The sequence below is a fragment of the Hyperoodon ampullatus genome, assembly GCF_949752795.1.
Source record: "Hyperoodon ampullatus genome assembly, chromosome: 6".
NCBI classification, from domain to species: Eukaryota; Metazoa; Chordata; class Mammalia; order Artiodactyla; family Ziphiidae; genus Hyperoodon; species Hyperoodon ampullatus.
The window spans coordinates 2,108,160-2,130,609 of record NC_136919.1 but is presented as its reverse complement, the minus strand read 5'-3'; the positions used below and the strand labels follow the sequence as shown (position 1 = coordinate 2,130,609).

Genomic DNA, 22,450 nt, shown 5'->3' with positions numbered 1-22,450 from the left:
TGAGAAGCTAAATGGCCCATCCAATATGAGTTAAGGAAGCCATTCATCCATGTAACCCCCCACTCATCCATGCGTCCATCCATCTACCAATCCATCCATCTACCACCCATCCATCCATCCATCCATCCATCCATCCATCCATCTACCAATCCATCCATCTACCACCCATCCATCCATCCATCCATGCATCCATCCATCCACCCATCCACCCACCCATCCATCCAACCACTCATCCATCCATCCATCCATCCATCCATGCTTCCACCCATCCACCCACCCATCCACCCATCCATCCATCCACCTATCCACCCACCCTTCCATTCCTTCATCCATCCAGACTGCGCATTGTTTTAATCCACCAATAGGAACCTCCCAGGGCTGCCCCTCCCTGCTCACATAAGCCTTCGGCAGCCTCACTTGCCTCAGTCTCTGCTTCTTGCCTCTTGGGGTTGACTCTCACTCGGGGGGCAGTGTACACCCTGCTCCAGCAATCCTGAAGCAGGCCTTGCCCAAAGATGGGGCTCCAGACTCCTAGAGGTCCCAATCATAGCAGAAGAGATGGAAGCAGGGCTGGATCCTGGACAGGCTCGGGGGGTGAAGGAGGCAGCTGCCCACACTTGGGACACCTAGAGCCGGCCTGAGGGGGTGACACTGGGAAGGGGAACAAGGGCCATGGGGGTTGTACCAGAGCCATGTGGGCACCCCGGCCCTTCCCACAGATGATGACACGGGAGCAAGACGGTGGCGGGGATCCTTGTGCCGCCCCCTCATGGAGCACACGGCAGCCCAGGGCGTGCACACTCAGATGGTTGTGTGAACTGGGTGCACACACACGGGGACAGCTTGTGTGGTGATATAAGCCCCCGGTGTGGGTCAGAGGGCCACCCCCTGGCTCACGTCCCTGGTCATGGCTGGCATGGGGCTCTCCAGACCCCGGCCGACCCACAGGCCCGCCCTCCAGGACACAGCTGTCCTCAGTGCTGGCTCTGACCTGTCCTTGTCCAAGAGCCCGACCCAGGAAGTGTTCCTGATGCTGGCGGCCAGCCTGGACCCGCACCCTAGACCCTTCCCGCCTGGGGCCAAGCAGGAACCATCCAGGCCCAGGGACACAGGGCACCTTCCTGCTTGGCCTTGGATGGAAGTCAGTGACATTGTCACAGAAAGGGCACCTCATGCTGTCCTGGAAGATAATGTCTTCGTGGCCCCAAGGATGAGTCACAGGGCATTCGGGGAACTGCATGGCCTCCTCCTATATAAGGCCCCAAGCCCGCTACCTTGGACTTCCCTTCTCTCCAGAGCTCAGAAGTGCAACCACGGCTGCAGCCATGAAGAGTCTCCTGCTCGCCCTGGGCTTGGCCCTCGTGTGTGGCGCCCAGGCTGTCCACATCCCCAAGAAGGTGGAGGGTCTGGACATAAGAGAGGTATGGTGGGCCCCGGGGGCTGGGGTCAGGGGCTGAGAGGGCGCAGGAAAGCCTGGACCGCAGAAGTCTGACACGGGTCAAAATGAGGCCATAGCACTGGGGGACCACTTCATCCCCCAGACCTTGGAGGGACTTGTCTCTCTCCAGCCACTTGGTTCCCAGACGCTCCTGTTTCCCTCTCCCTCCCGGGGTGGAGTCATCCTCGAAGTTGCCACACCTGGATGGGGGCTGACTTAGGACTGCGCTGGGGGTTGGGTAGAGATGGCGGTTGTTCCAAATATGCAGGAACTCCCCACTCAGGTGTCATCACAAAGCTGGTGATCCCCAGGTGCACCTGGAACCCTAGCGCATCATGCTTCCTGAGAAACCTGGGCACATAGGAGGCTCGGCGTGGCCCAGTTGAGGGGGGACTGAGAGCCCACTGTGGGGCTAGGGTCCCCTTCCTGGAGTGCAGCTCAAGACCCCTCCCCAGATGGCGGGGACGTGGCACTCCGTGGCCATGGCGGCCAGCGACATCTCCCTCCTGGACGCCGAGAGTGGCCCCCTGAGAGTGAACGTGGAGGAACTGAGGCCCACCCCCCAGGGCGACCTGGAGATCACCCTGCAGAAATGGTGGGTGTGCCCCACCCCCCGTGACATGGCACCACCCCTTCCCTGGGGCTGCGGGCCAGCGGGGGCAGCTCCAGGACTGGTGGGTGTTGGGCAGGGCTCCAGGTGGGCCCCAGCTGCACTGTGGGCGGGGCCAGGGCCCCAGGGACGGGGAAACAGGGCTTGAAGGTTCTTGGTCCCCTTGGAGCCCCGCCCAGGGGCTGTGGGGCAAGAGGTGGCTACACAGAGTGGCCCGGGGGTCAGTGTGGGGAGAGGCCTGTGTGGAGACCACTGGGCAGCTGCAGGCTTGGGTCCTCAGGGCCTGGGCAGTTTCCACCATGAGAGTTGGGGAGCCGGGGCGTCGGGGAATTCTGGGCCATGATGAGACCAGTATTCTTGGAAACACTGTGTCCAAAGCCCCAGGGTCAGTTTTGAGCTGCCACATGCCTTCGGCCACCAGCCAGCTCGCCTGTGGGGTTCCTGGCTGACTCTGTCTGCCCCATTGTCAACTTCCTGAGTCACCTGCTTGGGTCCAAGGAGGGCCGCTCCCACTCAGGCCAACACCTGGTGACGGTGCTTTGGGCGGCCCGGGTGTCCTCCTGCCCTGAGGACACTTCCTGGAGCCCAGCTCCTGTCCTTCTGCAGGGTTTGTGAATGACCCCCACCACCATCTGGCTTTTCAGGGAAAACCAAAAGTGTGTAGAGAAGACCATCCTGGCTCAGAAGACCGAGGACCCTGCTGTATTCAAGGTCGAAGGTGAGTGCCCCCAGGCCAGGCCCCATGCTCCCTTGGGGTAACCCCAGCCCATGCGGGGCCCCGCCTGATGCTCTGAGACGCTCGCCATCCCGCCATCCAGGCAGCAGGAGTCAGGCTTGAGTGTGTGGCCTCGTCCTGTGCACCAGGCCCTGCTCTTCCCGCCCTGCGGAAGCTGCTCTCAGGGTGACGAGGCCTGGGATCCCCGTGCTTTCCTGCCCCTTGTGCACCCCCTGCTTGGTGTAGATGCAGGGAAGGGGGTATGTGTCCTGTGCACCCGGGGGTGGGTTAAGGTGGGCACACGTTTCTCGGGCAGACACGTGGCAACTTCCCTGTTCACGGACTGGCCTGCGGCTCCTTAAAAATATCCAAACAAACCAGACCTGTGGGCAGGCACACTGTGCATTTGCCTCTCCAACCTGGAACCTGCTTCTGGAATATTCCAGGCCTCACCCCACTCACCCCAGCCCTGGCAGCTCCCTGGGACACATCCCTGGGCCCCCAGATCCAGCCCCACCCCCAGGGCCCACCAGCCCCGTCTCCAATCCACAATCTGTTGTTTGTCACGTCCTCTTTCTGAGAGGCAGTGGGTGGGGCGGGGACAGTCTCATCCCCAGAAGCTGCCCTGCCACGTCTGGGCCCAGCAGCGGATGGGGGCAGGGAGCCATCTAGCCCCACGCCCGAGGTTCCCATTCCTCACCTGCAGGGCCTCAGGTCTACCTGGGAAATTGGCAGGACTCTCCAAAGAGCCTTCCCTCCATCGTCATTATGTTGCTCCAAATCCAGCCAGGACAAGGACCCCGAGGGTGCGGGGTCTGCACATGCTCCCCCTGAAGGACAGAGGCATCGCTACCCTCTTCCTCTTGAAATATTGTCCCTTCTTTCTTCCACTCGTTGGTGTCCACGTATAACCCCAAACTCCAGTGGGGCTCCAATCCTGGCATCTTTTTGATCGCTCACAGACCTGGGCGCCTGCCCTATCGAGGGGGGCTACCTGGGATTTGGTGCCTGGGGGTGTGGATGAATAAGTGACTGAATTAATGCCACGTCCAGGACATAGGGGAGCAAAGTTTGGCCAGGCGGGCAGTAGGCCTGGAGAACGGCTTCACTGTAGCATCAGCATTTAAGAGCTGTTTCCAGTCTCGGCCTGAGCGCGGAACGGGCTGGTCTCACCCAGACGGTGCGGCTCGGAGAGTCCCCACTGGGGGTCCATAAAACTTGTTGTGCTGCCAGTGGTGGGCTTCTGGCACCCAGTAGGGAGGGCGTCCCCTCGGTGTCCGGGAGGGGATATTCCGAGCCCAGTGGCTGCCGTGGGAAAGAGCGCTCCCAGGCGATGATCTGGGTGCCCCGACGGACATGGTAGAGGGACTCAGACAAGATTTCAGGCTCCATTTCGGCCCCTTTTCCAGGTCACGGGGAAAGAAAGATTTCCGTGCTGGACACAGACTACACCAACTACATGATCTTCTGCATGGAGGCCCCCACGCCCACCGATGAGCATGGCACGATGTGCCAGTGTCTGTGTACGTGGCTGATCCCATGGGGCGTGTGCGGAGGGGCCGCTCCTCGACAGAGGCGTGGCCTTTGGTCAAGCTGTGAATAAGGGACGCTCAAGACTCCCCCGCACCTTCCTGGTCCCTGGTGGGAGGAAGTGGAGAGGGGCTGCCTCGCTGGCCCCTACAGGTCATGCTAGCAAAGGTCCCAGCCGTGGCACCTGACACTGGCGGTCAGATGTGGGGTGACGTGCAGGGCAGGAGATGCTTGGGACGAGGTCCGGGACAGGCCAGCGGGACTGATGCAGAAGGCTCGGGGGTTTCTCCCTGAGTGGAGGGGCCTCACCTACCAGCTGGTCCAAGTGGCTAATGTTAATCAACAATCTTATAGAAGGAGATTTTTAATGACTTCAGAGCACTTTCAGTTATGCAAGCAGCTTTAAAGGGAGATTTTCTGACCAAAGTAAATATACAGGCGATGCTGCTGTTGCTCCCAAGGTGGCCATGGTGGGCAGTGGAGGCTCCTGGTCATAAGTCAGCCATCCCAGGGGGACTGGGGGAGACCAGGATAGGGGGAGGGGGGTGCCTTTCCTCTGTGACCGTACAGACCCCCAGCGCTGCCCTGGGAGGAGGAGGAGGGGAATGGGTTGAGAGGGGAGGGCAGGGGCCCTGGAGAGCAGGGGCACTGAGCCCTGCAGACCACCCTGGGAAGCAGGACTAGACCAAGCTCTACAGACCCCAGCGCATCAGTGCCTCCTTCCTGCGCTTGCTCCTGGAGGGGGGGGTCTCAGGGTCCCCGAGCTCTCGGGGGGGGAGAGCGGGGGTGCCCCCAGGGACTGACCCCTCCCCCACAGCCAGGACCCTGAAAGTGGGCGACGATGTCGTGGAGAAATTCGACAGAGTCCTGGAGTCTCTGCCCGAGCACATGCGGATCTTCCTGGACCTGAGTCAGAGGAAGGGTGAACTTAGCCCTGCCCACGGTGAGAATCAGGGATGCGTCTTCCCCCCTTACTGGCCCCCCCATTCTCTCCAAGGCTGCCGGGAGGAAGGGGGTGGAGGCGCAGCGTCCCCGAGGTGGGACCCTCCCCACCCGCTGCCAGGCCCCTCTGTCCCCGGGGCATCCAGTCCCGTCCTGACCCTCCCGCACGGCTCTCCCTCCCCAACAGAGCACTGCCGCGTCTAGGTGAGCTCCTGCCGGCACCCTGGGGGTAACGTAACCCCCCTGTCCCACATCCTGGGCACGTGCACAGGGTGGGGTCTCGGTGGGGCCCGGGCTCCCCCATCAGGCCCTGGGGTCCCCCTGCGGGAATGGCTGGAAGCTGGGGTCTCTCCTGGCGACTGCAGAGCCGCTGGCCGCATGCCCACTCTCGAGGGGTGGCCTTTGGGGATGTCGTTTCCTGTGTCCTGGCCTCACTCGCATGCTGACCTCCCCCTGCTCCCTCTGGGCAGGGCTGAGGGCCAAGGTGGAGGCCCCGGAAGTGGGCACCGGTGACAGACACTCCACCTGAGGGGGGAGGCGGGGTCCCTCTCCCGAGGAGGGGCCATCCTGCACCCCCAAGCCCAGCCCGTGGTGGGGCTGGCGAGGGTCCAGCAGGTTCCCCAGGAATCACAGGAGAGCCCTGTGTCCATTTCAGGGCCCGGGAGCCTTGGCCCCTCTGGGGACAGATGATATCACCCCCGCCTCCCCCATCAGCGGGATCCGGAGGGACCAGGACCAAGGTCACCTCTCTTGGGACCCAGGCCCCTCTGGTCCCCGCCTGGGGTCTCCTGCTCGGGGGCGTTCCTCCTTCAGCAATAAAGGCATAAACCAATGCGCAATCCTGTCTGAGTCTTTCCTGGCCGATGTGCGTGGGCTGGGGACCTGGGCGGCTCAGGAGGTGACAGCAGGGATGGGAAAGGTGGTGTCTCCTCCAGGCCCAGCTCTGAGCCCAGTGGGGCACCTCGTCTGTGTCAGGGGGTATTGGACACAATTTCCCTTTACTATTCATCCCACCTCTATCGTCGTAGGGCTGCGGAAACCCTGTTTGCTGGTAGGGCAGCTCACCCTGAAAAATCATACATTTTCATTTAAATTTCTTGAAAAAGAAATGTCTTGGCACCTCCCGCCCTCCCTGGAGGTGGGGGTGTGTCAGAGCTCCAGGGTGGGAGGGGCCACAGGCTGCTCTGTGGGTGGGCGGATCCACAGGGACCAGCCTCAAAGAGCAAGGCCACCCCCCCCCCCCCCGTTAGAGCTCAGGGTCACCCCCCGACGGGAGCTGCAGCAGGGCTGACCTCCCCCTGCCAAGAGAGAAATGGGGGCAACAAAGTTCAGGCATTTCGGCTTCCTAAGTAAGGCCCTGCACGGCGCTGACGTGGCTGCACAGCCATGGAACCCCCAGTCCCTACACCAGCTCAGTGGAAAAGCTGAACCGGGCCCCTGGCCATTCGGCTCCACGCTCCAGCTCTAACCGGACACCGAACCCCTCCGATGGGAAAGCTCCCAGGTCTGGCTCCACAGACGAAGATGATGGACAGAACGGCAGGGCAGGACCTGGCCACAGGGTGGTGGGAAGGACGTGAGCTCGTTTCTGGGACTGCTGAGGGCAGCGGTCATCCTGGCTGTGCGCTGGTCAGGAGCACAGGCTGCAGTCCAGCCTGCCTGATGCTCCGCTGTCACCTCTCTGCATCTGTTCCCTCCCTGTAAAATGAGAGTGCAGAAGGAGCGACCCCAGGGAGGCGTGGGTGAGGATGGAAGGAGAAAACAATTCTCCTGCACCCAGAGCAGTGTCCACACACGGGAAGTGCACAGCGACCACCGGGTGCCAGCATGGCTCCCCCGCCACCCCAGTCCCACCACTTGACCTTCCCCACCATCACCACCACCCACCAGGGCCTCAGCCTCCTCGGACGTCAGGGCCAGCCCGAGACGGTGTGACAGCCCCCCAGTGGGTTCTTCCTGCCACTAACATAGTCAATTGAAAGCAAGCAAAGCCAACTCTGGCCGAGTTTAATAGAAAGCTTCCCCAAAAGACCGTGGGCGGCTGGACTTCCAATCTGGACAAGGTGGTGTGAACCCATCTCTCCCTGCTCCTGCCTGCTAAGCACAATTATACAGCCTGGAAATAACACAAACAACTACAGCAAAAGCAGAAATCTGAAATGTGGCAAAAGGAAGGCCAACTGGTTTGGGGCCCTGGGGCTGGGGGAGGGCACAGCTCAAGGTGTCTTATGTCCCCCCGACTCAGACAAATAAGGTGACCCGGCCTGGGGTCTCCTGACCCAGCCAGGAAGGCAGCCAAGGTGGGACTTTCCCCACCTGGATCAAACAGGAGTCCCTCTGACGACACCAGGCGAGCCCAGCACCTGTGGCAAGGGAGCTCAACCGAGGCCCCTCCAACAATAATCAGCCAAGGGACGCACTCCCTTCCCCACAGGAAGGCAGGCCTGAGATGGCCCTCCCCACTGAGAAACGCTGGCGGCCAGGCCTGAAGAAACCCTCCTCCTTTCAGGCAGCTCCAGCAGGGACAGTGGGGGCCCAGGTAGCACCAGACACCCCTTTGTGGGGGGTCAAAATGGCACCACAAAGGCTTTGAACATTAAACTGGAACCACAGTCCACAAGAATAGGCCAGGAGAGTAGGAGGGAGACTGCTTACTATGACTGAAAAAAACAACGTCAAGTAACACCCAGGGCCTCCTGTCATAACAGGTACAATGTCAAGGATACAATCAAAAATCACCTGCCGGGCTTCCCTGGTGGCGCAGTGGTTGGGAGCCCGCCTGCCGATGCAGGGGACATGGGTTCGTGCCCCGGTCCGGGAAGATCCCACAGGCCACGGAGCGGCTGGGCCCGTGAGCCATGGCCGCTGAGCCTGCGCGTCCGGAGCCTGTGCTCCGCAACGGGAGAGGCCACAGCAGTGAGAGGCCCGCGTACCGAAAAAAAAAATCACCTGTCATACGAAACACCGGGAAAATCACAACCTGGGTGAGAAAAGACAATACGATGACACCAAAAGCAAGACGTATCAGTTGATGAAATTATCTGGCAGGGATTTTAAAATGTAAAAATGCTTTGTAAAAATGCTTCAACCAGTGATTCCGAATACACTTGAAACAAGTGAAAACATAGAAAATCTCACCCAAAACTGAAACCTACCATTAAAGAAATTAAAAGTTTAATTTCTGAACGGGCTCAGTAGTGGAGTGGAGACCACAAATTCAAAACCATAGGCAGTTTGAGAGTAAAAGGATGCAAAAAGATGTATCATGCTAACATTAATGAAAAGAAAGCAGGAGTGGCCATTTTAATAACCAATAAAGCATAGTTCCGAGCAAAGAAAATTACTACAAAGAGAGACATTACAGGGAGATGAAAGTATCAACCCACCAGGCACACAAGACAACCCTAAATGTGTACACACCGAACATCATAGCTTCTCAGCACAAGAAGCAAAGCTGGTAGAACTGGGAGGAGAGAGAAACAACTACAGCTAGAGGTGGGGGCCTGAACATCCCCTCTGAGCAACCCATAGAGGGTATAGAGCAAAAGAAAAACATCAGCCAGGACGTAGACAACCTCAGCAGCACAGTCAACCAACAGGGTTTAACTGGCTTGTATACAACACTCCACCCAACATCAGAACACACTTTTTCCCTTGTCCATGGAACAGTCACCAAGACAGCCCATATCCCAGACCCCGCAGACTAAGGGCTCTGTCCTACAAGACTGCCCCCCAACCCTGACTTCAGATGCCAGTCCAAGTTGTTACCAGCACTTCTGACCCCCCTACTCCGGGCTATAGGTGGGAGGTTCCAATGACCCCCTCCTCATGTTTGATTAATTTGCTAGAGCAGCTCACAAAACTCAGGGAAACATTCTGCTTAGTTGCGGGTGTGTTATAAAGGTTATAAATAAGGAAGAACCAGATGGAAGAGATGCATAGGGCAAGGTATGGGGGAAGGGTAGGGAACATCCGTGCTCCCCCGGTGCACCCCTCTTCCCGCATCCCCACGTATTCACCAACCTGGAAGCTCTCTAAACCCTGTCCTTTGGGGGTTTTATGGAGCTTCCATCCAACAGAAATGATTGATTAAATCATTGACCATTGGAGATTGAGCTCTCTCTCCAAAGGTCAGGGGTGGGGCTGAAAGTTCCAACTCTTTAAGCACAAGGTTGGTTCCCTTGGCAACCAGCCCATCCTTTAGGGGCTTTCCAGGTCATCTCGTTCACATAAACTCTGGTGTGGTTGAAGCAGCTTGTTAGGGTTATCAGGACACCAATATCACTCTTAGCACTTAGAAAACTCCAAGGGTTTTAGGAGCTCTGTGCCAGAAAGAGGGAAGAAGCCAAATATAAATTTCTTTTCATAAATCACAATATCACACCTGCCCTCTGCAGTTTTCTCATTTCCTGCATCTGCCTGTTAAATTTCCTGCTGGTCTTTGCTTACCCGACCAGCCCCACCATCTCAGTGCTCTGGGTTTTCCCTATCCATCTCCTACACAGCTTGTTACTTTCAGTGACAAATCTTAAAAACAAGACCAGAAAAAATAAAACGAGTCATTTCCAACTGATACAACAGTGTCTCAGAAGAAAGTCAGAAAGATTCATAGGGATAGGGAGTTATCCAGAACCCAACAATGTCTGGCATCCAATCAGAATCACCAGGCATACAAAGAATCAAGAAAATACAACCCATAAGGAGGACAAAGACCAACCAATTCAAACCAGCCCAGACTAACGTAGAGTTAGAATATCCAGGCAGGGACTTCCTTCATGGTACAGTGAGTAAGACTCCGCACTCCCAATGCAGGGGGCCCAGGTTCAATCCCTGTTTGAGGAACTAGGTCCCGCATGAATGACACAACTAAGAAGCCTTCATGCCGCAGCGAAGATCTCGTCGAGTGCCACATCTGAGACCCGGCACAGTCTAAATAAATAAATAAATAAATAAAATATTTAAAAAATATACCCAGGTAGCAACATTAAAACCTTTAGGGCTTCCCTGGTGGCGCAGTGGCTGAGAGCCCTCCTGCCAATGCAGGGGACACGGGTTCGTGTCCCGGTCTGGGAAGATCCCACATGCCGCGGAGCAGCTGGGCCCGTGAGCCATGGCCACTGAGCCTGCGCGTCCAGAGCCTGTGCTCCGCAACGGGAGAGGCCACAACAGTGAGAGGCCCGCGTACAGCAAAACAAAAACAAAAACAAAAACAAAAACCTTTAACACAACTATATTCCATACATACAAAGAATGAAGTGGGAGACATGGAAGATGAGCAAAAGAGCCAAAGCCAGATTCTAGAAATGGAAACTACAATCTGAGATGAAAAAGAAAAAATAACAACACTGGGTGGCACTGACAGCAGATTAGACAACACAGAAAAAGCATTAGTGAGCTTAAAGGCACAGGAGTAAATCTATTCAAAGTGAAAGACAGAGAGGGAAGACAGACAAGAAAAATAGAGCAACAGTGAGCTGGGGACAAATATACGTGTAACTGGAACCTTGAAGGACGTGGAGGACAGGAAAATTATTTGGAGAAATAGTGGCCCCAGATTCTCAAACTTAGATGAAAACTATAAATATACAGATTAAAGAAGCCCAACTAATATCAACCATAAAAAGCAGGAAGAAAACTACTCCAGGGCACAAATAACAAATTAATTAAAACCAGTAACAGAGAAACAAATTTTTGTGTAAAAAGGAACAAAGATGGCAGCACTTTTAAGAATGATTTTTGCTGGCAATTTTGGTTTTATATACTCCATTAGGTTAAAGAAAGTCCCTTCTGTTTCTATTTAGATGAAAGGTTTTGTTTTGGCTTGTTTTTAACCAGGAATTGCTGTTAAACTCTAACCAGTGTGTTTTCTGCATTGAGGTGACCAAATAGTTTTTCTTTAACCGATTGAGGTTGTAAATTGCATCAGTATGTTTTATAATGTCAGATGACCCTTACATTGCAGGGGAAAAAACAATTAGTCACGATGGATTGTTATCCAGCACTGGATTTGATTTTCTACCTATGTTCCGGGGTATATTTTCCACTTATGTTATAGGTTAAGCTTTCTTGTCTTGTCCTGTCTTTTTTTTTTTAACACCAACTGGTCAAACTCATATGAGATGTATTTATCTCCCAAGTAATAGAGCTCAAGTCAAACATATTAGAAATAATGCCATATGGATGTCAATTTAAAATAGTGCTATGTTCTTTAGTACTAGTCTTTGGTTGTTTCCACAGAAGGGATTGGCTCAGGAGCTATTAAACTAAAGGTATTCCCACTGCTATAAAAATGCTCCATAATTATTAAAATAATTATAATTTTAATAACTGTGTTAATTTTAAACAATTTTGCTCTGGTAAATGGCTTAGAAAATAGTTGTTTTCCAGAATTTAACACACTGTTCAACCAGACATCTTCTTAGCAGCACACAAGACTTTCTGTGAAGTGGGGGGTATTTGTAAATACTGGTCACACAAAGTTGATTCACAACAACATTTCTTGCTCTGTGGCACCAATTTTTTCCTCAAGCGTGTCTTCTGAGCTTCATGTTACCCTTCGCTGAATTTTCCAAGGAAAAGGAGGAGAATCTGGTATAAGAAATGTGTGTTTCCCCAAAGAGACACTGAATAGACCTTTCATCAGGACTGTCTCACCTGAAATACCCTTCCTGCTGTTGGCCACTGCTGAGTCATAATCCCAAGGGGAAGTGTCTCTAGGGATAGAGGCAAAGGCCCTGCAAGGGAGACTGAGAGGTTTTGGCCTTGGGCTCACCTCTGTTTCCAGTTGTGGTAGAAAGTCAGAGAGACTTCCTGAAAGAGTATTTTGTAATCTTTAAAAATCTTTGTTATTAGTGTGACCAAACCAAACTCAGGTCCGAGTGTCCACGTGCAGTAAAGCCGATCTCCTGACACTGGTGTGTGATGAAGGAAGGGGTGGTGTTTATTGCAGGCGCCAAGCAAGGAGTCCAGGTAGCCAGTGCTTAAAAGGCCAGAGCTCCCCGAAGTCTTTCAAGGAAAGATTTTTAAAGACAGGGTGAGGGAGGGGGACTGTGGGGTGTGTGATCAGCTGGTGGACATTCTTCTGATTGGTTGGTGGTGAGGTAATCAGGAGTCAACATCATCAACCTTCTGGTTCCAACTGGTCTGGGGTCTATGTGCTTTGGGTCAGCGTACAGTTAACTTCTTCCACCTGGTGGAGGTTTCAGTACCTGCAACACAGCTCAAAGGACATGGCTCAGAATATTATCTATAGCCCTTGAGGAGGAACTAAAGGTCCTTGGCTTTGTTTAATGGCTAAACTATTATAATTTTGACTTGTTTGACTGTTTTCCTTTCTTTCTGTAGTTTCTCACTTCTCTGATTAAATGTACTCTTTGGAACCCTGGGAAGGCCTAGGAGGCTAAAGTTTTTCTACAAACAAGAGGCAAGTGGAGGACATGGGGGGTGTGGGGGGAGTCTGTTCCAGGAAGGCCCCATAGGGTCCTGCTTGGTTACATTAGGACATTGGGGGTTTTTGACCCTTCCCCACAGGACATTGTTGATAGTACTTTTCCTGATGCTATTTGAACTACAACCCTGTAAACAAACCTTCATCTAAACTCCATTCTGCTTCCTCTTTATTCACTCACTCATGTGCCTATTCATTCCACAAACACAGACCCTGCTGGGAGACACATGAGCTCACAACTCTGACCTAGATCAACTCTATCTCATCCCCCTCTTTTTGTTATTTCTCTCAGCAGCCCCTCCACGCTTTTAAGAAGTTAGGAGATAAGAGAACTGATGACTCTCTAAGTCTCTCAATCTAGTCCCAACTTGTTAGATCCAACCACAAACTGTATGCAATAAGCCACTTAAGTTTTGGTGACCTTCAAGAGGCCATTCTGAGGATTAGCACAGTCGCCCAGGAAAGTCTTTTTTTTTTTTTTTTTTTTTTATGCTTCCACTAAGTGAGCCTCAGAACAGAGTCATCTATAAGTACTCAGGTGTTGCAGCCAGGGTACCACACCTGTCTCATCTGTTCCCTCTTAGCCATTTCTTCTGCCACACTCAAGGCCAGGCTCTCACCTGTCCCTTAGATGCTCAGACTTTAACATGCACAGAACCACCTGGGGACCTGTCATGAATAAAGATCTTGAGCCCCACCAGTTATGAACCAAATCTCAGTCTCAGGGGTGGGCCCAGTAATGGCTTGTTAACTCCAAACTATCCTCATGCACACTAGTGCTTGAAACAGACCCAGAGAGACAACAGCAGTGACCACTTAATTCCCGATTGTGTTTTTAATATTTCATCTAGTGTGTCTTAATATCTTTACTAAAATAATCTTCTCAAAAATCTTCAATGGCTCCTAATTATCTAGTAAAATGTTTATCTGACTTTTCGGGATTTCCAAAAATGTAAACCTAGCTAAAATGTTAACTTATTCACTCCTAATCTACACAAAACTTATACAGGATAATTTCATGTTTCTTAAATATTGTTTATATTTTTCCATCTCTAGCTTTGCTCATTTTGTTCCCTCTTGTTAAATTCTTATCAGTCCTTCAAGTCTGTCTCAAATTTCCCTCTTCCTTAAGAGGAGTGTACTGCCTATGTTTTCTTCTAGGAGTTTTAGTTTCAGGTTTTACATTTAAGTTTTTAATCCATTTTTTTAATCCATTTATTTTTGTACACGGTGTTACAAAGTAGTCCAGTTTCATTCTTTTGCATGTAGTGGTCCAGTTTTTCTAACACCGTTTATTGAAGAGGCTGTCTTTTCCCCATTATATATTCTTGCCTCTTTTGTTGTAGATTAATTGACCATATTAGTTGGGTTTATTTCTGGGCTCTCTGTTCTGTTCCATTTACCCCTGTGTCTGTTTTTGTGCAAGTACCATACAGTTTTGATGACTGTAGCTTTGTACTATAGTCTGAAGTCATAGAGTATGATACCTCCAGTTCTGTTCTTCTTTCTCAAGATTGTGTTTGGCTATTCAGGTCTTTTGTGTCTCCATACAATTGTTAGAATTATTTGTTCTAGTTCTGTGAAAAATGCCATTAGTATTTTGATAGGGATTGCATTAAATCTGTAACTTGCCTTGGGTTGTACGGTCATTTTAACAATATTAATTCTTCCAATCCATGGGCATGGTATATCTTTCTCTCTGTGTCATCTTCAATTTCTTTCATCAGTGTCTTAGAGTTTTCTGAGTACACGTCTTTTACCTCCTTGGTTAGATTTATTCCTAGGCATTTTATTATTTCTGATGCAATTGTAAATGGGATTGTTTCCGTAATTCCTCTTTCTGATAGTTCATTGTTAGTGTATAGAAAAGCAACAGATTTTTGTGTATTAATTTTGTATCCTGCCACTTTACTGAATTCATTTATTAGCTTTTTGGTGTCATCCTAAGGATTTTCTCTATATAGTATCATGTCAACTGCAAACAGTGACAGTTTTACTCCTCCTTTCCAATTCGGATTTCTTTTATTTCTTTTTCTTGTCTGAGGGCTGTGGCTAGGACTCCCAGTACTATGTTGAATAAAAGTGGTGACAGTGGACATCCTTGTCTTGTTTCTGATCTTAGAGGAAATGCTTTCAGCTTTTCATCATTGGGAATGATGTTGGCTGTGGGCTTGTCCTATGTGGCTTTTATTATGTTGAGGTTTGTTCCCTCTATACACACTTTGTTGAGAGTTTTTAGCATAAAAGTATGTTGAGTTTTGTTGAAAGCTTTTTCTGCATCTATTGAGATCATCATATGGTTTTTATTCTTCAGTTTGTTAATGTGGTGTATCACATTGATTGATTTGCAGATATATTTGCATCCCTGGAATAAATCCCACTTGATCATGGTGTATGATCTTTTTAATGTAATGTTGAATTCACCTTGCTAATATTTTGTTGAGGATTTTTACGTCTATGTCCATCAGTGATGTTGACCTATAATTTTCTTTTTTTGTAGTGTTTTTGCCTGGTTTTGGTATCAGGGTGATGCTGGCCTCATGGAATGAGTTCAGAAGTGTTTCCTCCTCTTCAATTTTTTGGAATAGTTTGAGAGGAGTAGGTGTTAACTCTTCTTTAAATGTTTGGTAGAATTCACCTGTGAAGCCATTTGGCCCTGGACTTCTGTTTGTGGGAGTTTTTTAAATTACTGATTTAATTTCATTACTGGTAATTGGTCTGTTCCTATTTTCTATTTCTTCCTGGTTCAGTCTTGGGAGACTGTACATTTCAAGGAATTTGTCCATTTCTTGTAGGCTGTCCTTTTTTTTTTTTTTTTTACATCTTTATTGGAGTATAATTGCTTAACAATGGTGTGTTAGTTTCTGCTTTATAACAAAATGAATCAGTTATACATATACATATGTTCCCATATCCCCTCCCTCTTGCGTCTCCCTCCCACCCTCCCTATCCCACCCAGGCTGCCCATTTTATTGGACATGCATGGGGGGCACCTGGTGCTGGCCACCACGGTCGTGAGCAGCGAAACTCAGACTGGCTTCCCGGTGCCGAGGTTGAGGCCCTGAGCGGCATGGCATCCTCAGCTGTGTGAAAGCCCACTGACCCTGCCCGGCCCCACGATTTCATTCTGAGAGAAGTGATTTCCTGCTTCTGCAGTTACAGGCCTGACTTCCTGACATGCTTCTAAAGAGCAAGGGGTTTTGGTGGGAGGGGGAGCGACTGAGAGCTGGGGGGGGCCTAGGTCTCCTCCCAGGTCCCACTTTCTGGGGCAACACGTGACCTGGGGGAAGCTGAGCCCTTAGATCTCAGTCTCCCTCCCACAATGGACAATGCCAACTGCCCAAGGCCAGTGGGTGCTTTTTTTTCCTTTTCTCTCTCTCTTTTTTTTTTTTTCAATTTTATTTTTTGGATGGTATTCTATGGAAACTGAAGGTTCCTGGAAGTTATGAATAGCTGTGCCCTGAAGGGCGTGCTTCGTGGTTTCGGTTCACAGGAACACGTGAGAACCTGCAGCACGGATGCCCCGTGGCTGGTGGGCTCACCGGGAAACACGGTGCTTGTTTCTCCCTGGGTGACCTCCCTCTGCCCTGCGTGACCCAGTTCTGAGAGCGGAACTGTGTTGGAGGGGATGGCCTCTCGCAACTGACCCCTGGGTCCAAGCCGCCCGTGCTGGTGTCCTAGGGGGCCACCCACTGAGCGGGGGGCCTTCTAACTACAGAAGTGTACCCTGTCCTGTCTGAGGTCAGAAGTCCACAGTTCGGGCGTCGGAGGGCCGAGGTCCCTCCAGGGACTCCCAGGAAGGATCCTTCCCCCCTTCTCCAGCTGCTGGTGTTGCATCAGTCCTTGGAGCCTGGTCTTGTAGAAGCCGTGCTCCAATCTCTGCCTCCGTGTTCACATGCCTTCTCCCTGTGTCCCCTCCGAGTCCTCGTTTTCTCTTACAAGGACACCAGACAGTAGATCAGCCCCCCTTCCAGCACGCCTCATCTGAACTACTTACACCTGTAAAGACCCTGTTTCCAAATAAGGTCCCGTCCTGAGGTTCGGGGTGAACATGTGTTTTGGAGTGACACAATTCAACTCCATAACTGCCTGTGGCTCATCATAACAAGGGAAACTGGGGACTCTGAGCTTGGAGGATTGTCACAAGAATTAAAGGAGATAAAACAGAGCTCTCACTACAGGCCAGGCCCATCCTTGGAGCTCCACCTGAGCCCCACGTGACCCTCACCCCAGCCTGCAGGGAGTGGGGTGACCGCAGAGAACCCTTCGCCCAAGGTCGCGTCCGTGGGTTTTGGAGGAGCCGGTGCCCGAGACAGGAGAGTACTAGAGCGGGAGGAACCCAGCGGGACCATAGCCTTTTGGGAGGCCTTGCTCAGCAGGACAGAGTGGGAGGCCCTGAGAGCTGATGGAGCCCCCAGGAAGGGCAGCCCGCAACAGAGGGGTGATGGGTGCGGGTGATGTGATCCCCTTGTTCGGGGCAGACGGCCACCCCGTGGCTCACGTCCCTGGATCCTTCCTGGCATGGGGCTCTCCAGACCCCGGCCGACCCACGGGCCCGCCCTCCAGGACACAGCTCTCCTCAGTGCTGGCTCTGACCTGTCCTTGTCCAAGAGCCCGACCCAGGAAGTGTTCCTGACTCTGGCGGCCAGCCTGGACTCGCACTCCAGACCCTTCCTCTCTGGGGCCAAGCAGGAGCCGTCCAGTCCCAGGGACACAGAGGACCTTCCTGCTTGGCCTTGGAGGGAAGAAGGCCTCCTATTGTCCCAGCTGAGGAAGCCACCCGAGGGCCTGAGGATGAGTCACAGGGAATTCGGGGAACTGCGTGGCGGGGAGCCCAGCACAGGCTGGCTGGCTGGCCCTCCTCCTATATAAGACCCTGAGCCCAGTGCCTCGATGTTCCTCTCCCTCCAGAGCCCAGAAGTGCCACCAAGGCTGCAGCCATGATGTACCTCCTGCTTGCCCTGGGCCTGGCCCTCACGTGTGGCACCCAGGCTGTCAACGTCATCCAGACTATGGAGGACCTGGACATCCAAAAGGTTCGAGGGGAGCTGGGTGGGTGGTGAGCTGCAGGGCGGGCAGGGGAGCTGGGGTCTCAGAGGCCAAGGGGAGACAGAGGAGGCTGCGATGTCTGGGGTCCGCATTACTCTGCTAGGGCCGCCCTAACAAATACCCCCGACAGGGCCGCTTAAACAACATGGTATTGTCCTGCATCCTGGAGGCTGGAAGTCTGAGATCCAGGTGTCAGCAGGGCTGGTTTCTCCTGAGGCTGCTCTCCTGGGCGTGTAGACGGTTGTCTTCTCCCTGTGTCTTTGCCTGTGTCATCCCTGTGTCCTAACTTCCTCTCCTTATAAGGTCATCAGTCACACTGGATCAGGGCCCACCCTAATGACCTCATTTTACCTTTGTCACCTCTTTAAAGACCCTGTCTCCAAAGAGTTTTGTTCTGAGGCTCTGGGGGTTAAAGGGACACAGTTAAGCCCCTAATAGGGTCTCTCTGCCCCCCAACCTTTCCCCACTTCCAGCCACGTCTCCCCAAGATCCAAACATTCCCACTTGTGTGATGGGCTCCTCTGGGTCCTTCTTGGGGCTCAGAGTGAGTTTGGGGAGAACATTCCTCAGGGCTGCCTCAGGTCGGGGTGGGACAGAGAGCCCACCGTGGGGACAGTGTCCCCTTCCCGCCCCGGGAGTGCCAATCAAGCCCACTCCCCAGGTGGCGGGGACGTGGCACTCCATGGCCATGGCGGCCAGTGACATCTCCTTGCTGGACACCAAGAGCGCCCCCCTGAGAGTGAACGTGGAGGAGCTGAGGCCCACGCCCCAGGGCGACCTGGAGATCTTCCTGCAGAAACGGTGCGCATGCTCCCCACACCCCGCCGGGGCTGCAGGCCAGCAGGGGGCGGGCAGCCGTCAGGGATCCTGATGGGACCTGGCTGCACTCTGGGCGGGACCAGGGCCCCAGGGCCCCAGGGATGGGGAATGGGGCCCTCGGAGCCCCACCCAGGGTTCCCCACCCAGGGCTTCTTTTTTTATTTTAACTTTTATTACTTTGATGCTTCGGAACATAATAAAATAAATGAACATAAAACATCATTTTAGTTAACTTGGAAGGGGAGATAAAATCCACTGAAGTGGAAATACGTAGGAAAGATATGTCCATTCAGGCAGTTATTTCAATTCTGTGTTAGGTCAAGGATTATGAATGTCCTTGAGCAGCGGGGAGACGTTTTGCATCTTTTCTAGTCTGGACACATCAATATCTAAGATGAACGGATGTCACAGAAACAAAGCAGAGTGGGGAGAGCCCCGTGTGGAGGCTGCTGGGCAGCTGCAGGCCCAGGTCCTCAGGGTGGCAGTTCCCACCACGAGCCCCATCTGCACTCAGAGTGGGGGTGGGGTGCAGAGATGGGGACCCGAACCCCAGGATTGTCTGCAGGTGCAGGTCATTGCCCCTGACCGCGGGGCCTGGCCGCTCCCGGCCCTTTTCTCCCTCACTCTGTCTGACCTCTTGTGGCCTGTCCAACCTGGTCACCCGTGGCCCTAGAGGTTACTGTGAGCGCAGCCAAGGCCTGGATGACCAGCTGGGCTCCAATGCCACCCCCGGCTCGGGCCCCTCCTGGGACCAGCTTCCACTCTGGCCCACAGTTTGGCCTGATCAACCGTGCATGGTCTGTGCATGTGGCTCAGGAAACGCCTGCCTTTCAGGGAGAAGGATGGGTGTGCTAAGGAGAAAATCATCGCAGAAAAAACCGAGAACCCTGCTGTGTTCAAGATCAACTGTAAGTGCCGGGTCTGTGGTAGGAGCCCCACCACCCTGGGGGGCTCTGGACAGGTGCAGGGGGCTGGCACCGGGCCCGAGGATGCTAAGGGGCTGGTGGTGACGAGTGACGCTGTTATTACACCAGCTTCACTGTCCTCCCTGCCCCTTGCCCGGTGCTGTGGGGCCAGTGGCCGCGGGCAGGTCCCTGCTAGGCTGGCCTCGCTCCCCAAGGTGACTCTCCAAGCCCTCTCTGCCGGCCGGGAGCTCGGGCCCCTCAGAATGAGCTCAGGAAGCATCTGTGCCCATCCAGGCGGAGCTGAGAGCCACTGTCAGTGGTCAGGGTGCCCCACGGCCCCCAGCCCACCACATGGGTTCCTCCATCTCCACGAGACGGGTTCCTTCCCTCATCCACTGGTTCACTCATTCCTCACTAAATCCAAGATGAGAAAGCGCCATGGGGGGCAGGGGGGCTTCCACCAGGGCCACTCCCACCGGGCAGCCTGGGCCACCTTGGGACTCACTCTGACTCACTCACTCTTGTCTGTGCCAGACAAGAACTGACCAATGCCAGGGCGCCTGCCCCAGGGGCTCCAGAGCCACCTGCCCACACTGGGTCAGGATGCTGGCGTTGCTCCTGAAGCTGCCTGACCCTGCGGTGCAGCCGCTGCCGCCTGCTGGCCTCTGCCAGGGCAACCCTCACTCCTGCTGCCCCAGTCCCCATGGCTCAGGGCTGCCCCGCGATGTAACCGCTCTTTGGACCCTCTCCTCCTCCCTCGCTCGGCGGTGCCCAGTCTCACCTGAGGTCAGCGTGACAACCCCATTTCTTGACCACTCTGGGTCCAGGGGGGCATCTTGGATTGAGTGGTGCGTGTTCCTGAGTCCAGGAGGTGGTGGAATGTCTCTGGCGCATCCATAGTTGATGTGCCTGGGGACGGCTTTAGGGAAGGGGCTGCAGCACTTAGAGTGCGGGGGGTGCAGGAGGCACTCCCGGCCAGTCCTCGCCAGGTGGTGGCCGGAGGAGCTGACCAGCACTCCCCCCGCTGGAACTTACGTCCGCCCTGTCGTGGTCTCCCTTCCAGCCCTGGATGAGAATAAGATCTTCGTGTTGGACACCGACTACAAAAACTACCTGCTTTTCTGCATGGAAAACACCGCCCACCCCGAGCACAGCCTGGCCTGCCAGTACCTGGGTACGTGCCCAAGTCCTGCTTCCCAGGGAGGCCCGCGGTGCGGTCCTCACTGCGAAGAGCGCGTGGGAACGGGGGAGCTTGACACCTGAGGAAGAGGAGGAGGGCTGAGGGGCATCGGGAGAGGGTCGCATTCTGGGGCCTGGTCTCCTGTGGGCCTGTAGGTGGCTGGGGACGAGGGACAGACACGCGGGCTGAGGGGCAGGTGGACTGCGAGCACTGTGACTGGTGTGACCACCTCGATGGAGCCGGCGGGTCACTATGAATCCAACAGCCTTTGTAACCGGAGAGTTTCAATTACTTCACCAAATAAGAATTCAGTTACACAGACATCTTTCAACTATAACGTCCTGAAAACAAATGTCAAGTGACATCTTTATTGTCACAGAAGATGTGCCATTGTGTGTTCCCAGGGAAGTGGCCGTGGGCATCAGGCAGTGCAGGCTCCTGGTCATAAGTCAGCCAGCCCCGGAGTGGGGCGGGGAGGGCAGGAGGAGACCCAGACGTCCGGAGGGGGGTGTCTTTCTTCTTACGGCTGTGCAGACCCCCACTGCAGTGCACCGGGAGGAGGACGAGGGGAATGAGCGGGGAGGGCAGGGGCCCCGGAGGGCAGGGGCGCTGAGCCCTGCAGACCACCCTGGGGGGTGGGGCAGGGCCTTGGGTGTCCCCGAGCTCTGGGAGGGGCAGGGGTGCCCCCAGGGACTGACCCCTCCACCACAGCCAGGACCCTGCAAGTGGACGACGAGGTCATGGAGAAATTCAACAGAGCCATCAAGCACCTGCCCATGCACATCCGGCTCTCCTTCAGCCCGACCCAGCTGGAAGGTGAGCTCCCAGGCCCCGCCCCCACTACCAGGGCAGAAAGCCACCAGCCCCGGGGGACGACTTCCTCCCGTGGTGAGCCCCATTCTCCCCAAGGCTGCCGGGAGGAAGGGGGTGAGGGCACAGCGCCCCCGAGGTGGGACCCTCCCCACCCCCTGCCAGGCCCCTCTGTCCCGGGGCATCCAGTCCCGTCCTGACCCTCCCGCACGGCTCTCCCTCCCCAACAGAGCACTGCCGCGTCTAGGTGAGCTCCTGCCGGCACCGTGGGGGTAACGTAACCCCCCTGCCCCACATCCTGGGCACGTGCATAGGGTGGGGTCTTGGTGGGGCCCGGGCTCCCCCATCAGGCCCTGGGGTCCCCCTGTGGGAATGGCTGGAAGCTGGGGTCTCTCCTGGCGACTGCAGAGCCGCTGGCCGCATGCCCACTCTCGAGGGGTGGCCTTTGGGGATGTCGTTTCCTGTGTCCTGGCCTCACTCGCATGCTGACCTCCCCCTGCTCCCTCTGGGAAGGGCTGAGGACCAAGGTGGAGGCCCCGGAAGTGGGCACAGGTGACAGACACTCCACCTGAGGGGGGAGGCAGGGGTCCCTCTCCCGAGGAGGGGCCGTCCTGCACCCCCAGGCCCAGGGAAGGGGGGCTGGCGAGGGTCCAGCAGGTTCCCCAGGAATCACAGGAGAGCCCCATGTCCATTTCAGGGCCCGGGAGCCTTGGCCTCTCTGGGGACAGATGATATCACCCCCCGCCTCCCCCATCAGCAGGGTCAGGAGGGACCAGGACCAAGGTCACCCCTCTTGGGACCCAGGCCCCTCCAGGCCCCGCCTGGGGTCTCCTGCTCGGGGATGCTCCTCCTTCAGCAATAAAGGCATAAACCAATGCGCACTCCTGTCTGAGTCTTTCCTGGCCGATGCGCGTGGGCTGGGGACCCGGGCGGCTCAGGCGGTGACACAGGGCCAGGATCTAAGGTGTCTGTACCACAGGCCTCATGACACCTGGGGACCCTGTA

General features: G+C 54.5%; 2 protein-coding genes across 2 annotated transcripts; both read left to right on the top strand.

Annotated features, from left to right (window-relative positions):
• Positions 1-1,325: 1,325 nt before the first annotated feature.
• LOC307054275 (beta-lactoglobulin-2-like) lies at positions 1,326-5,764 on the top strand (the record flags this gene model as incomplete). Its single annotated transcript, XM_079705872.1, has 6 exons — positions 1,326-1,421; positions 1,855-2,033; positions 2,693-2,766; positions 4,173-4,286; positions 5,111-5,236; positions 5,706-5,764. 6 exons carry the CDS (start codon positions 1,326-1,328, stop codon positions 5,762-5,764), a joined length of 648 nt encoding a protein of 215 aa, XP_079561998.1.
• Positions 5,765-17,622: 11,858 nt separating this feature from the next.
• Positions 17,623-22,017, top strand: LOC307054274 (beta-lactoglobulin-1/B-like; the record flags this gene model as incomplete). Its single annotated transcript, XM_079705871.1, has 6 exons — positions 17,623-17,718; positions 18,393-18,532; positions 19,385-19,458; positions 20,519-20,629; positions 21,347-21,451; positions 21,959-22,017. 6 exons carry the CDS (start codon positions 17,623-17,625, stop codon positions 22,015-22,017), a joined length of 585 nt encoding a protein of 194 aa, XP_079561997.1.
• Positions 22,018-22,450: the final 433 nt, after the last annotated feature.